The following is a 17,153-nucleotide window of genomic DNA, read 5'->3' on the forward strand; positions in this document are numbered from 1 at the left end:
AGGGATCCTTTGGTTAATAAGGACTGATTTGGTGTGTGTGTGCGTGTGTTGCCTCGTCTCACTCGGTCCTCTTCATTTTTAGACGGCCATGTGCCCTCTTCACAGACTAAAGTGTCTTCAGCTACGGAGGCCAACACCTACACCTGTCTCTGACTCCACGCCCACACGAGAGAGGACCGTTCAATAATATGGCGTTAGTGGAACTAGTTTCATCACCTTTTTTTTTTATTTTCCTGTGAAAAGTGATTCATTTCAATAAACATAATTAAACTTGATCATGGTATTCAAGCGATTTTTTTTTTGTTTTTTTTTTTTGTATGTGCAGAAAATGTATTGACAACATCACACCCCCTCGTAACTAGATTGGTTGGGAAGGACCACAAATTATAGTTCTGACTTTGATAGGCAACGCTGATAAAGTTGAAAACTCGGCATGTGAAATTTCAACAAATCACCATCTGCTGCAGCAAGCTGGTGACATTAAGACAAAATGTTCCCAGGCGCAACTCTACAGCAGCAAAAAAAAAAAAAAAACATTCCACTTCCTCGTCCTGACATTAAACAAAAAGTAATGAAACTCGGTCGACTTTTAACCACCGCGCCTTACAACTAGCATAAAGCAGTCGTTAGAAAATAAAAACATTTTATAAAAAAAATCGACAACATCGTGTTTAAATAAGGGCTATATGCATTTCCTCCGCCAAGTGGTCCATTATACTACAGTCGAGCCACTGCTCATATCCAACGACTGGGAGCCAGAGTGAGTCTTTAAATGTCTCTTCAGGTGATTCAGACAGGTGTAGGTCTTAGAACAGAGATGACATGGGTACGGTCTCACCCCAGTGTGATTCAGAACGTGTTTCTTCAACTCCGCACCGCGTGAGAATGCCTTACCACACTCGTGGCAGATGTAAGGCCGTACTCCTGTATGTACGCGCATGTGAAGCGTGACCTTACTGGCCATGGTGAAACCTTTCTCGCAGACGGTGCACTTGTACGGTCTCTCCCCAGTGTGTGTTCTCCTGTGGATCTGTAGCTCTCCTGCAGAGCAGAAGGCCTTGCCGCAGTCGGAGCAGAGGAAAGGTTTCTCCCCCGTGTGAGTCCTGATGTGTATCGTGAGGTTTCCGTTCACAGAGAACCGCTTGGCGCAGTAGGTGCATTGGTACGGTCTCTCGCCGGTGTGAGTTCGCATGTGGAGCTTCAGGTCTCCTTTGCACCTGAAGGCCTTTCCACAGCTGGAGCAGATCTTGGACCTCTCTTGGGAGTGGCGTTGCTCGTGGTTATTCTGCCAGACCTAAATGAAATCATTTCATTAAAAAGACAATTTTATAATAATATTAGTCGTCTCAACCGTTTTAGTATAATAATAACAACATACAGCGTTTTTCTTGTCTGAAATCAGGGTTAACCTCTAGATTCGGTGGTTTTACTAATCAATACCTGTGAGCTGAAGCCCTTTCCACACTGTTTACACTTGTAGGGTTTGTCTTCTGCACCGTGGGCCTTCTGGTGGGCCCTCAGCTCCGCCACGCCTGGGAATGGTCCCTCCCCACAGTACCTGGCAATACATAGGTTAGCAGATTGTCTGTGTGCTAAATTACAGTCTATTCCAGATAGATAGATATAGATAGAGATAGATAGAGATAGATAGATAGAGATATAGATATAGATAGATAGAGATATAGATAGAGATATATAGAGATATATAGAGATAGATAGATAGAGATATAGAGATAGATAGATAGAGATAGATAGATATAGAGATAGATAGATAGAGATAGATAGATAGAGATAGATAGATAGATAGATAGATGATAGATAGAGATATATAGATAGATAGAGATATATAGATAGATAGAGATATATATAGATAGATAGAGATATATATAGATAGATAGAGATATATATAGATAGATAGAGATATATATAGATAGATAGAGATATATATAGATAGATAGAGATATATATAGATAGATAGAGATATATATAGATAGATAGATAGAGATAGATGGATATCTCTGGTCAAAACTAGTGCCCTGAATAGGGTGTAATTTGGGATGTAGTTATTGACTGTTCACCTTACAGGACAGAGAACTTTCCGAAGGGCAGGGGGACTGTACAAGTAAAAAAAAAACATGTACTCAACAATCATGAATCACAGACGGGTATCCCAAATGGCACCCTATTCCCTACATGGGGGGCCCTGGTCAAAACTAGTACACTATATATATATATAGGGTCCCATTTGGGACTACACATACAGCAATAGGATATCAGTATAATATATACCTGCAGTTGAAGACCTTGTCAGTGGTGTGGGTTACCAGGTGTTTTTTTAACGAGTTGTGCCACTTGAAGATTTTCCCACACTGCGGACACTCAAACTGACCCGCTTGACCCGAACCGCTGGCCCGTCTACCGCCACTACACCGGTGTCTGATCCGCTCCCTGATCGACTCAAAACTGCTTCCACATTTAATACAGACATAGGCGGCGTTGGAGCACTGTGTCCGACGGTGGGTGGACATCTCCGAGGACCTTCTGAAAGTCTTACCGCACTGGGAACACTTGTAAGGATTCTCCCCCGTGTGAAGTCTCTGGTGCTCTAACATCTCATAGAGGTAGATGAAACAACGGCCACATTGGGGACACTTGTGAGCCACTCGTTGCCGCGGCTGCTCTGATGACACACTGGAGGAGGAGGAGGAGGCTGCTGTTGTTGTTGTTGTTGTTGTTGACTGGGCCGAGTCGTGTTCAGCTGTAGCGCTGCTCAAGGAGTATTGGTGCTCAGAGACAACCGCTTCTCTTCCTTCCTCAGACTTCAATCTTAGTTTCGGTCTCTCCTTCAGCTGATCTTTTCCTTCAGATCCTTGGCTTTCTACTGACTCTGTTCCAGTCATTCTATCATCCGTACTTGCTTTTGACTCAACCCATTGGCCGGTCAAACTGTCAGTCATGATCTCCAAGGGCGGGCTGTCGCGGGCGCTGTGGCGCGAGGCATTGGCCAGTCTCAGTGATGGAGGGAAGGATAACGAGACGAGGAGACGGTCCTCTGTTCTCGAGGGAACTGAACGGCGACAACCAGGACCAATGGAAAGAAGATGGGAAAAGGTGATTATTCTATAGGTTAGTGAAATATAATGCTATAGCACTTCAACAGTCAGACAGAATATGCATCCCAAATGGCACCTATTCCCTATATAGTGCCCTACTACGACACCGGGACCCTATATAGTGCCCTACTACGACACTGGGACCCTATTCCCTATATAGTGCCCTACTGGGACCCTATTCCCTATATAGTGCCCTACTACGACACAGGGACCCTATTCCCTATATAGTGCCCTACTACGACACCGGGACCCTATATAGTGCCCTACTACGACACCGGGACCCTATATAGTGCCCTACTACAACACTGGGACCCTATATAGTGCACTACTACAACACTGGGACCCTATTCCCGATATAGTACACTACTACAACACTGGGACCCTATATAGTGCACTACTACAACACTGGGACCCTATTCCCGATATAGTACACTACTACAACACTGGGACCCTATATAGTGCACTACTACAACACTGGGACCCTATTCCCTATATAGTGCACTACTATAACACTGGGACCCTATTCCCTATATAGTGCACTACTACAACACTGGGACCCTATATAGTGCACTACTACAACACTGGGACCCTATATAGTGCACTACTACAACACTGGGACCCTATTCCCTATATAGTGCCCTACTACGACCCTATTCCCTATATACTGCACTACTACGACACTGGGACCCTATATAGTGCACTACTACAACACCGGGACCCTATATAGTGCCCTACTACAACACTGGGACCCTATATAGTGCCCTACTACAACACTGGGACCCTATATAGTGCCCTACTACAACACTGGGACCCTATATAGTGCACTACTACGACACTGGGATCCTATATAGTGCACTACTACGACACTGGGATCCTATATAGTGCACTACTACAACACTGGGATCCTATTCCCGATATAGTACACTACTATGACCCTATTCCCTATATAGTGCCCTACTACAACACTGGGACCCTATATAGTGCACTACTATAACACTGGGACCCTATTCCCTATATAGTGCCCTACTACAACACTGGGACCCTATTCCCTATATAGTGCCCTACTACGACACTGGGACCCTATATAGTGCACTACTACGACACTGGGACCCTATATAATGCACTACTACGACACTGGGATCCTATATAGTGCACTACTACAACACTGGGACCCTATATAGTGCCCTACTACAACACTGGGACCCTATATAGTGCCCTACTACGACACTGGGACCCTATATAGTGCACTACTACGACACTGGGATCCTATATAGTGCACTACTACGACACTGGGATCCTATATAGTGCACTACTACAACACTGGGATCCTATTCCCGATATAGTACACTACTATGACCCTATTCCCTATATAGTGCCCTACTACAACACTGGGACCCTATATAGTGCACTACTATAACACTGGGACCCTATTCCCTATATAGTGCCCTACTACAACACTGGGACCCTATTCCCTATATAGTGCCCTACTACGACACTGGGACCCTATATAGTGCACTACTACGACACTGGGACCCTATATAGTGCACTACTACGACACTGGGATCCTATATAGTGCACTACTACGACACTGGGACCCTATATAGTGCACTACTACAACACTGGGACCCTATATAGTGCACTACTACAACACTGGGACCCTATTCCCTTTATATTACACTACTTTTAACCGGAACCCCGTGGACCCTGGTCAACAGTAGAGCATTATAAAAGGGAATAAGGTTGCCATGTGGACTGCAGACAGAGGCTTACCGCTCTTGGGCAGCTTCCCGGGGCAGTGTTGGTTCTGTAGCAGAGACTTCAGGTCCTCTCCGTGAGAGACACAGCGCATGTAGTCCTCCAGAACAGAGGGGGCAGCACTGATCAACAACGCAGTCTGAACAAAGAAAAAGAAAAATCACATTGTATTGGTCACATACACACGTTCAGCAGATGTTATTGTGGGTGTAGCGAAATGCTTGTAAATGTTTTAGTTATTCTACATACACAAATGAATTGTCATGTAAGCAATAAGGCACCTCGGGGGTGTGTGGTATATGGCCAATATACCACGGCTAAGGGCTGTTCTTAAGCACGACGCAATGCGGAGTGCCTGGATACAGCCCTTAGCCGTGGTATATTGGCCATATACCACAAACCCCCGAGGTGCCTTATTGCTGTTATAAACTGATTACCCAACGTCAAAATATTTGTCATATCGGTAATATACAGTCTTATATATCACAGCTGTCAGCCAATCAGCATTCAGGGCTTGAACTACCCAGTTTATTCGAAATAACCATGATTTGTTCCAACCCTGTATAATCATTTTATCTTGACACCGGACTGTTCAGAGGAACAACGGACCAGTCTTACCTTGTGTTACTCATTGATCTGAAAACTCAGTGTCACTGGCCATGTCCCAAATCTGTCTGGCCTACTATTACTGTGTACGAATCATACTACATACTGTTTAGTAGAAATAAACGCAGTAAGCAACACATAACATTCTAGGCTCCTCCTCCTCCCGAGAATCTCCACATTCTAGGCCCCTCCTCCTGCCGAGAATCTCCACATTCTAGGCTCCTCCTCCTGCCGAGAATCTCCACATTCTAGGCTCCTCCTCCTGCCGAGAATCTCATTATACTAGGCTCCTCCTGCCGAGAATCTCATACTAGGCTCCTCCTCCCGAGAATATCATGATACTAGGCTCCTCCTCCCGAGAATCTCATGATACTAGGCTCCTCCTCCCGAGAATCTCATGATACTAGGCTCCTCCTCCCGAGAATCTCATTATTCTAGGCCCCTCCTCCTGAGAGCGCGTAATCTAATGTGTTGATTCCTGCCATTAGTTCATTTTGGTACAGCGCCTCCCCTCATCAGCTGTTGTCTGGAAAGACTGTTCCTCAGTAGTGAATTCTACTGAATGAAGAGCTGAAATGAGTCAATTTTCGTATAACTAAAAATGCCTTCCATTTACAACACAAGTATGGGTATTCGGACATTGTAGCACTGCTGTCCAACTGTGTACCTGTTTGAAGTCTGGGACCGGCAGCAGCTCCTCCAGTCTAGACAGGAAGTGGCACACCAGAGTTTGCAGCGATGAGTCAAAGTTAGGACCATACTCCACCGGGAACACCACCTGACAGACAGAGTCAAAGTTAGGACCTTAGTTAGAGATGATACTTTAAACTTCTTTGGGATAGGGGGCGGTATTTTGACGTCCGGATGAAAAGCGTGCCCAAAGTAAACTGCCTGCTACTCAGGCACAGAAGCTAGGATATGCATATAATTGGTAGATTTGGATAGAAAACACTCTGAAGTTTCTAAAACTGTACAAATAATGTCGGAGTATAACAGAACAGATCCACATTCTAGGCCCCTCCTCCCGAGAATATCCACATTCTAGGCCCCTCCTCCCGAGAAGATCCACATTCTAGGCCCCTCCTCCCGAGGCGAAACCCCAAACAAACCATTTCTCCCCCCCAACAAAAAAAATCATGCTACCATTGATTTCAACGGTTGGCACTTTTATAATAGGGCGAAATCATACCCGATTGCAGTTCCTATGGCTTCCACTAGATGTCAGTCTTTAGAAAGAGTTTCAGGCTGGTTTTTTGAAAAATGAGACAGAAATAGTATTTTTTCTAGGTGGCTCCCATTTTGGCTGTAGTGTTTCCAAGCGCGTGAATGAGAACACGTTCTTTGGTATTCTTCTCCGGTAAAGACAATAACGATTCTCAGTCTTAAATTGTATCGTTTATTTGCGTATTAGGGTACCTAAGGTTTGATTATAAACGTTGATTGACTTGTTTGGATAAGTTTATTGGTAACGTTTGGGATTCATTTTGAAGGAGGGAAACCGAATGGATTATTGACTGAAGCGCGCCAGCTAAACTGATTTTTTATGGATATAAAGAAGGACATTATCAAACAAAAGGACCATTTGTAATGTAACTGGGACCTTTTGGAGTGCCAACAGAAGAAGATCTTCAAAAGGTAAGGCATATTTTATATCGCTATTTCTGACTTTCGTGTCGCACCTCCCTGGTTGAAAATGATTTGTTATGCATTTGTGTGCTGGGCGCTGTCCTCAGATAATCGCATGGTTTTCTTTCGCCGTAAAGCCTTTTTGAAATCTGACACGGCGGCTGGATTAAAGTTAAGCTTTAGTTTGATGTATTGCACTTGTGATTTCATGAAAGTTTTATATTTATAGTAATTTAATTTGAATTTGGCGCTCTGCAATTTCACCGGAAATTGTTGAAATGGGACGGTACCGTCCCACATAATCCGCAAGAAGTTAAAGATCCCAGAGGGGAAACCCAACAACCATAGTGAAGGGAAAGAGAGTTTATCACTGTTCCAATACTTTAAAACAGCATCCTGCCTTGAGATTAAAACACTAACATGAAGCTTCATGATCTGAGAAGAGAAGTCCATCATGGAGGTTAGGTGCCCTGTTAGAGTTTAGCAGCCTCGTGTCCCCTCCTATCTGGGTCTTCCACTAGGCTCTATTATACCTTGAAGAAGTGTTCCCTTCTATCTGGGTCTTCTACTAAGCTCTGGATCAGCTTCAGGAAGTTGGATTCAGCAAATTCAATCGCGGCGTCGTTTGACTGCAACACATAAGGGTCCAGACAAACATCACAAGCTGGACACAGTGTCGGTTTCCTGGAGACAGCCTAGTGCTGGACTAAAAAGCAAACAAAATAGAGAATCATCTTTGATAAGTGCTTTTTAGTCTAGGACTTAGTTTGAATCTGTATCCAGGGAACTGCTCATTACTGTTCAAGAAGAATGTGCTTGTCAAAATATCTCCCCAGTTGATGAAACACACCTGTTTCAGACCAGATGCTGTGATTCTATCCAGGTGTGTTTGAACAGCCTCGAGGTCATCAGGATGTCCAGATCGGAACAGTTCCAGGGTCACCTGAGAAGAGAACCAACCAGTTACCACGTGCATTCAACTTATCCGCAGCCTCCAATCACAGACGCTCTTGTGCTGTGTGCACCTTCTCACACAGACGCCAAGCCCCTCCACTCTGACACTCACAACAACAAAGTCGAGATGAAAGATCACGTCTTCCTCTCTGACAACAAGCAGTTTCAACTCTCCATTAGCATTTGAGGTTTGGTCCGACATAGGTCGGTCATATGAACACCGAAACAGACATTTACTGTTGTCGTATACATTACCAGTAAGGATCCCAAGGTCGAGCTTAAATTAAATTGAAGCTTAACTGCCTGTAGCTCAGGCCCTGAAGCAAGGATATGCATATTCTTGATACCATTTGAAAGGAAACACTGAGGTTTATGGAAATGTGAAAGGAATGTAGGAGAGTATAACACAATAGATCTGGTAGAAGAAAATACAAAGAAAAAAACCCCGGTCTTTTTCTACCACCATCTTCGAAATGCAAGAGAAAAGTCGTATTTCTAGTCATCACTCTGGTTGTAATTCCAATAGTGTCCACAAGATGGCAGCAGTGTGCACGCAAAAGTTTCAGATGGATAACTTGAAGTATGAGTGAACTACAAGACTTTCAGTGTGAAGTTCCCAGGTACATTTGGGCAAATCGTGAAGGAGGCATTCGCATTCATATTCAATTTTTCGGCAAGAAGATCATCAAATCTGTATACTTGGATTTTCGAATTAGCTTTCCAAGTATTAGTAGCCATATTATAAGTTCAACATTTGCAAAACAACCAGTTTTCATAACTTCATAACTCTGAAAATCCTTATAATTTCTGTCCAAAATGAAATATACATGGTTTCTGGATACTCCTGTAAAGCCCAGCTCATTGGCTATCTAGCTAGCTTTGTTCGACCCTGATTGGTGCTTCTTTGACAAAGACAGTCGTTCAAGTGATGACCGCCCACGTCATCAGCGGGCCATGAAGGCGTCGCTCTCTGACCAAATATGGTGTCCTATCGGATATACTACACCCCTAATGATATAGTGAAGTCTGGATACATTCTAGGATCTCTGAGGAATAAATACGAACGTGATTTGACTCATTGAAACAACATTTAGAGTGAGATCTTCACAGATTCCTTTCTTTGCAAGTTGAACAAGTGGAAATACAGAAATCGATCTTGCATGCCATTTGGACCATTTTAGGATATGAAATCCTTTTTTCACCTAACAAAATGACACTTCATGTTATCTCTGGGACCCTTTGGATGATAAATCAGAGCAAGATTTCAGAATGTAAGTACACATTTCACCTTCAGAGATGAATTTATCAAACCTATCGCGGTGAAAAAAAGTGTTAGGAGCTCTCCTCAAACAATAGCATGGTATTATTTCTCAGTAATAGCTACTGTAAATTGGACAGAGCAGTTATATTAACAAGTATTTAAGCTTTCAGCCGATATAAGACATTTAATATGCACCGACATTTGTTGTTTCTTTAAAATCTGTGATCTTGACATAAAAACGCTGCATGATTTACAACTGTCCCGTTGACGGAACGCCGATCCTTAATTATTAATATCTGGGTTTTTAGTCATTTAAGTTAACACTGAAATAGTTTTTCCAACCCAACAATTAATTTTGAAATAAATAAATAAATATATATATATATATATATACACACAGTGCAGTCAGAAAGTATTCAGACCCCTGGACTTTTCCCACTTTGTTATGTTACAGCCTTATTCTACAATGGATTAAATCATTTTTTTTGGCACACCTGTATTTGGGGAGTTTCTCCCATTCTTCTCTGCAGATCCTCTCAAGCTCTGTCAGGTTGGATGGGGAGCGTCGCTGTACAGCTATTTTTCAGGTTTCTCCAGAGATGTTTGATCGGGTTCAAGTCCGGGCTCTTGCTGGGCCACTCAGAGACTTGTCCCGAAGGATCTCAAGGATCTCTGTACTTTGCGCCATTCATCTTTCCCTCAATCCTGACTAGTCTCCCAGTCTCTGCCGCTGAAAAACATCCCCAATGCATACGAAAAAAGAAAAAAAAATGTATGAAATGAAAAAAAATGAAATGTATGCATTCACTACTGTAAGTCGCTCTGGATAAGAGCGTCTGCTAAATTACTAAAATGTAAATGTAATGATGCTGCCACCACCATCCTTCAGGTTTCCTCCAGATGTGACAGTTGGTATTCAGGCCAAAGAGTTCAATCTTGGTTTCATCAGACCAGAGAATATTGTTTCTCTTGCTCAGAGTCCTTTAGGTGCCTTATGGCAAACTCCAAGCGGGCTGTCATGTGTCTTTTACTGAGGAGTGGCTTCCGTTTGGTCACTCTACCATAAAGGCCTGATTGGCAGAATGTTGCAGAGATGGTTGTCCTTCTGGAAGGTTCACCCATCTCCACAGCGGAACAACTCTGAATCTCTGTCAGAGTGACCATAAGGTTCTTGGTCACCTCCCTGACCAAGGCCCTTCTATCCCGATTTTATCAGTTTGGCCAGGTGGCCAGCTCTAGGAAGAGTCTTGGTGGTTCCATACTTCTTCCATTTAAGAATGATGGAGGCCACTGTGTTCTTGGGGGCCTTCAATGATGCATACATTTTTTGGTACCCTTACCCAGATCTGTGCCTCGACACAATCATGTCTCGGAGCTCTATGGACAATTCCTTCAACCTCATGACTTGGTTTTTGCTCTGACATGCACTGTCAACTGTGGGACCTTATATAGACAGGTGTGTGCCTTTCCAAATCATGTCCAATCAATAGAATTTACCACAGGTGGACTCCAATCAAGTTGTAGAAACATCTCAAGGACGATCAATGGAAACAGGATGCACCTGAGCTCAACTTCGAGTCTCATAGCAAAGGGTCTGAATACTTATGTAAATAAGATATGTTTTTATTTTTTATTATACATTTGCAGACATTTTACCTTTGATCCATTTTAGAATAAGGATGTAACGTAACAAAATGTGTAAAAAGTCAAGGGGTCTGAATACTTTCTGAATGCATTGAATTTATATTATTTATTTTTTACACTGTTTGGACGCCTAAGGATTTCAAACAGCAGAAATATCCCTGAGATTGATTCTGAATCTCTTACCCGTCCTCTGAGAGCCAGGATGAGCAGCCACCTCTGTCTGTTGGACAGGAGTTCTGGAACCACCTCCGTTACCATGGACACAAACTCCTCCAGCTTCCCATAATGCTTTGTGTTGCCCTGGCGCACCACCTGCCACATAACAGCTGACATCATCCGGAGAGGAGGGACCAGCAGGCCCAGGGAGGGCAGAGGAAAGGGAGATTCTGCTAGGAGGAGAGACGGGAGGAGAGGGAGGCAGAGAGACGGGAGGAGAGGGAGGCAGAGAGACGGGAGGAGAGGGAGGCAGAGAGACGGGAGGAGAGGGAGGCAGAGAGACGGGAGGAGAGGGAGGCAGAGAGACGGGAGGAGAGGGAGGCAGAGACGAGGTTGAGTCACCGTAGTGAGGCATAGTTCATTGTCTAAATAAACGAAACCAACACAAGCAAGTGAAAGGCCGTCCTTCGTCCTCCTTTCTGCAAATCAGATCATGATTCTACACTCCTGCTTCATTTTTTACAAGCAGAAGCTCACAAAAGGAAGTAGCCCTTTACACGCCCCATAGAGAAATGTTCCTCTGAAGAGGAGACTATGCTGCAGCTTTGATAGCTGCTGACAAATGTTTCTGGGACGCCGACGATAGCGTTGACGAGTTAACCACCTCAGTCCCCAGTTAGCTGCTTCCCCTGGATTAACACCCCCGGGTCTGCACTAAAGGACAGGGCTACCGCTCACAGGGCTATTGTAGTGTACCCTGACGCTATGGCTGAGGACACGAACGCATACAAGTCCCGCTACGACCGCCTCAAACAGGCAAAATGACAATGTAGGAACAAGGTGGAATCCTATTACGGCAGGGCTTGCAAACTATTACGGACTACATAAGGAAAACCCAGTGACGCGAGCCTACCAGACGGGCTAAATGCCTTCCATGCTCGCGTCGAGGCAAGCAACACTGAAGCATGCATGAGAGCACCATGTTCCGGACAACTGTAATCACACTTTCCGTAGCCGATGTGAGTAAGACCTTTAAACAGGTCGACATTCACAAGGCCGCAGGGCCAGACGGATTACCAGGACGTGTACTCAGAGCATGCGCGGACCAACTGGCAAGTGTCTTCACTGACATTTTCAACCTGTCCCTGTCTGAGTCTGTAATACCAACATGTTTCAAACAGACCACCATAGTCCCCGTGCCCAAGGAAGCGAAGGTAACCTGCCTAAATGACTAAATGACTTAGCACTCTCACGTCTGTAACCATAAAGCGCTTTGAAAGGCTGGTCATGGCTCACAACATCCCTGAACCCCTAGATCCACTCCAATTCGCATACCGCCCCAACAGAGCCACAGATGACGCAATCTCAATCACACTCCACACTGCCCTTTCCCACCTGGACAGAGGGAATTCCTATGTAAGAATGCTGTTCATTGACTACAGCTCAGCGTTCAACACCACAGTACCCTTGATAAATGTACATTTGATAAATGTGTATTCAACCAATAAAATTTGATTTTAAAGAAAGGGGAGAGGAGAAATTTGACAAAAGAATTTAGAAATAGCTTGACAACTTTGAATTTTCTGCAAGCAGAACATCTGGAAAACTGTATAAAATAGCATTTTTGGTCCATGAACCTCACACGTTACGATGTTGGGAACATAAGGACCTTCATCTTTCATTATCAGCGAGAAATAGTCCAAACACAAAAATGTTTACTGAAGACAGAGTGGACTGCTAATTCCCCACAACACCTTTGTGTAAACGGAAGATCGATGCCACAAACACGTTGTCACTGATAAAACAATAGTGTTGGCTGACACTGTTAATAAAACTGGTTACCCGTGTAAAAACAAGTTGTCCTTATTCATTGTGTATGCATTACATTTTACATTTACATTTTTTGTCATTTTAGCAGACGCTCTTATCCAGAGCGACGTACAGTAGTGAATACATACATTTCATAGAATTTTTTCCCCCGTACGGGTCCCCCGTGGGAATCGAACCCACAACCCTGGCGTTGCAAACACCATGCTCTACCAACTGAGCAACTGAGCTTTCATTCTCCCCTGCATTGTTGGGAAGGGCCCCGTATTATTAAGCATGTGACGAGTACAGTTTGATCTGGGCTACTAAGGCTACAGCCAGATAAAACATGTAACGGAGGGCCGAAGCAAGATAGCTAAGCTACATATAGAAGCATATTAGCTAAACTACAAACAAAATATACGACTTTAGTTAATACATACCCATGTTGCACCTCTAAGCAACTTAACGCTTCGGATTGTTATAAAGACAAAATGAAATGAGCGTTGTATTTATATAAAAAAAAAAATGTTTTGCTAGTTAGCACAAGGACACCATTTTTGGCGTTTTCTTTGTTGGTTATAAAAAAAAAAGAAGCAAATGTACTTCCGGAAACAGTCCTTATGGTTGGTTGGTGCATAGAGGTAGATAGAGGTCTTATCTTTATATCTGTGCCGTTTATAGCGTCTGTGACAGCATGAGCAGCTCCATAGAGGTAGGTAGAGGTCTTATCTTTATATCTGTGCCGTTTATAGCGTCTGTGACAGCATGAGCAGCTCCATAGAGGTAGATAGAGGTCTTATCTTTATATCTGTGCCGTTTATAGCGTCTGTGACAGCATGAGCAGCTCCATAGAGGTAGATAGAGGTCTTATCTTTCTATCCGTGCCGTTTATAGCGTCTGTGACAGCATGAGCAGCTCCATAGAGGTAGGTAGAGGTCTTATCTTTCTATCTGTGCCGTTTATAGCGTCTGTGACAGCATGAGCAGCTCCATAGAGGTAGATAGAGGTCTTATCTTTCTATCTGTGCCGTTTATAGCGTCTGTGACAGCATGAGCAGCTCCATAGAGGTAGATAGAGGACTTATCTTTCTATCTGTGCCGTTTATAGCGTCTGTGACAGCATGAGCAGCTCCATAGAGGTAGATAGAGGACTTATCTTTCTATCTGTGCCGTTTATAGCGTCTGTGACAGCACGAGCAGCTCGATAGAGGTAGATAGAGGTCTTATCTTTCTATCTGTGCCGTTTATAGCGTCTGTGACAGCATGAGCAGCTCCATAGAGGTAGATAGAGGTCTTATCTTTCTATCTGTGCGGTTTATAGCGTCTGTGACAGCATGAGCAGCTCCATAGAGATAGATAGAGGTCTCTCCGGATCACAGAATTTCTGGGGGGGGGTTTTCAAATAAAAGTCCCTCACGTAATAGTATAAAGGTGTAATTAACCTGTATTTATTCATAATGTATGAAAAATAATTGTCTAAACATTAACAATGATAACTATTTGTTAATTTTTTAAAAGTGACATTTCCATTAAATTTGGCTTTTAAAACATCTTCCAAGGTCAAATAAATTCCCCCAATTTAAATCATTGTATATGTATTGCGTATTGGATTCTAGAGAAAAAAAGTATTATTTGTGCCAATGTAAAAGTGGAGTTGGGGGTCTGTAGAATCTTTATATGGTGTCATTTCATGTGGCTCTGAATAATACGGAGTGCTGCTGGCCTTTTACTGGGGTCAAACAGCTTAAAGAGGGTTACCTGGACACTACAGTAGAAAATATAGCACTGTACAGGAAAAATTCTTGCAAAACCTAAAATATCCATATTCACAGGGTAAAGTGAACGGTGGCATGTGACCTGGAGGTGGACGTCTTCCCCAAGTCCTACCGAGTTCATACTGATAGTGATGCTGTTGTCTGTGGTAACTGAGTTAACTGTGGAGATAACTGTACTGATAGTGATGCTGTTGTCTGTGGTAATTGAGTTAACTGTGGAGATAACTGTACTGATAGTGATGCTGTTGTCTGTGGTAATTGAGTTAACTGTGGAGATAACTGTACTGATAGTGATGCTGTTGTCTGTGGTAACTGAGTTAACTGTGGAGATAACTGTACTGATAGTGATGCTGTTGTCTGTGGTAATTGAGTTAACTGTGGAGATAACTGTACTGATAGTGATGCTGTTGTCTGTGGTAATTGAGTTAACTGTGGAGATAACTGTACTGATAGTGATGCTGTTGTCTGTGGTAACTGAGTTAACTGTGGAGATAACTGTACTGATAGTGATGCTGTTGTCTGTGGTAATTGAGTTAACTGTGGAGATAACTGTACTGATAGTGATGCTGTTGTCTGTGGTAATTGAGTTAACTGTGGAGATAACTGTATTGATAGTGATGCTGTTGTCTGTGGTAACTGAGTTAACTGTGGAGATAACTGTACTGATAGTGATGCTGTTGTCTGTGGTAACTGAGTTAACTGTGGAGATAACTGTACTGATAGTGATGCTGTTGTCTGTGGTAATTGAGTTAACTGTGGAGATAACTGTACTGATAAAGGCATAGATCATAAATGCTGTTGAACCACCAAATTTGAGACATAAATTGTATGAGGTGGTTGTGATGTTGGGGAGCGCCAGAAAGTTAAGAATTGCAAAAGAAAGGGGAAAAAATAAAATACATGTTTGGATTATCATGCTGTTTCCATGGCAATACACATTGTCATGCAGCATAATGAAACATTGCTGTTTCCATGGCAATACATGTTGTCATGCAGCATAATGAAACAGTGCTGTTTCCATGGCAATACATGCTGGAGGAAGTTTGCAATGGCATTTGGAAATTGCTCCCAAGGATGAACCAGACTTGTGGAGGTCTACAATTTTTTTTTTGACTCAAATGATGTCAATTAGCCTATCAGAAGCTTCTAAAGCCATGATATCATTTCCTGGAATTTTCCAAGCTGTTTAAAGGCACAGTCATATTATTGTATGTAAACTTCTGACCCACTGGAATTGTAATACAGTGAATTACACAGTGAAATAATCTGTCTGTAAACAATTGTTAGAAAAATGACTTGTGTCATGCACAAAGTAGATGTCCTAACCGACTTGCCAAAACTATAGTTTGTTAAAATTAACAAGACATTTGGGGAGTGGTTGAAAAACAAGTTTTAATGACTTCAACCTAAGTGTATGTAAACTTCTGACTTCAACTGTAAATATGGTGAGGAATTCCCACGGGGGACCAGTACGAAAAGGTATGCACTCACTACTGTATGTCGCTCTGGATAAGAGCGTCTGCTAAATGGCAAAAATGTAATGTAAATGTAATGGGTCATACAGCAAAATAAACCCAAAACACTGTTTTGTTTCTGTAAATCACCAAATAACAGTAAACGAGTAATGATAGCATTTGATATTTGTACAAATTGGTATTACTTAAATTCGTCTGGCATATCTCCAGATAGTCAAAACGATGTGGAATCTGCTACTTTTCTATGCAACTCAGAATCATGTACAGCCACTGCGAAATGGATTTAACCTTAAAAGGGGCTTTGACACATTGATACATTATATTGCTAAGTGACAACAAGGTGACATTAAACACAATGGTAAAGAGGATTTAAAGGAGCCTCGGGTTCTAAACCTGGTAATCTCTGAATCAGATGAACAGTATGTAACTAGAGAGGTTAACCTGGTAATCTCTGAATCAGATGAACAGTATGTAACTAGAGAGGTTGACCTGGTAATCTCTGAATCAGATGAACAGTATGTAAGAGGAGAGCTTGACCTGGTAATCTCTGAATCAGATGAACAGTATGTAAGAGGAGAGGTTGACCTGGTAATCTCTGAATCAGATGAACAGTATGTAACTAGAGAGGTTAACCTGGTAATCTCTGAATCAGATGAACAGTATGTAACTAGAGAGGTTAACCTGGTAATCTCTGAATCAGATGAACAGTATGTAAGAGGAGAGGTTGACCTGGTAATCTCTGAATCAGATGAACAGTATGTAACTGGAGAAATTGATATCTAAATAAGGATATGCTGAAGTGTGTTTTGTCAGATGAGGATAATTTTGTAGGGTTCAGGTTAACCACTCCAAATAATGGTGTGTTTACTTTGACTCGTGAGGAGTGGGAGAGGGACCAATCGAAGAGAAGTGGTAGGTTATTCAAAAAGTTATCATAGGTAGGTATATAGTTACCATGGGTAGGCCTGTAGTTACCATGG

General features: G+C 42.8%; 2 protein-coding genes across 7 annotated transcripts in view; one reads left to right on the forward strand and one right to left on the reverse strand.

Moving 5' to 3' along the window:
• znf414 (zinc finger protein 414) overlaps window positions 1–275 on the forward strand; it is a 20,434-nt gene extending 20,159 nt beyond the window's left edge. For all 5 annotated transcript variants that reach the window (XR_006769034.2, XM_014187585.3, XM_045714394.2 and 2 more), the window contains one exon: window positions 83–275. Coding sequence is in view for 3 of the 5 variants with exons in the window: in XM_045714394.2 (XP_045570350.2) it covers window positions 83–153 (71 nt within the window). In the remaining 2 variants the exon portion in view is untranslated. The remainder of the gene's footprint in view (window positions 1–82) is intronic.
• Window positions 276–13,517, reverse strand: LOC106596239 (uncharacterized). 2 transcript variants are annotated; one of them, XM_014187551.3, is made up of 9 exons: window positions 13,365–13,517; window positions 11,143–11,345; window positions 7,951–8,043; window positions 7,634–7,729; window positions 6,142–6,252; window positions 4,884–5,007; window positions 2,290–3,067; window positions 1,441–1,558; window positions 276–1,294 (listed from the first exon to the last, which is right to left on the reverse strand). In XM_014187551.3, exons 1-9 carry the CDS (start codon window positions 13,366–13,368, stop codon window positions 713–715), a joined length of 2,109 nt encoding a protein of 702 aa, XP_014043026.1. In that variant the 5' UTR covers window positions 13,369–13,517; the 3' UTR covers window positions 276–712. The 2 variants fall into 2 exon arrangements, with proteins under 2 accessions (XP_014043026.1, XP_014043023.1); XM_014187548.3 differs by having other exon boundaries at window positions 11,143–11,348.
• Between the last annotated feature and the right edge of the window lie 3,636 nt (window positions 13,518–17,153).

This window comes from Salmo salar, chromosome 03, assembly GCF_965601325.2.
Source record: "Salmo salar chromosome 03, fSalSal1, whole genome shotgun sequence".
Taxonomy (NCBI): Eukaryota; Metazoa; Chordata; class Actinopteri; order Salmoniformes; family Salmonidae; genus Salmo; species Salmo salar.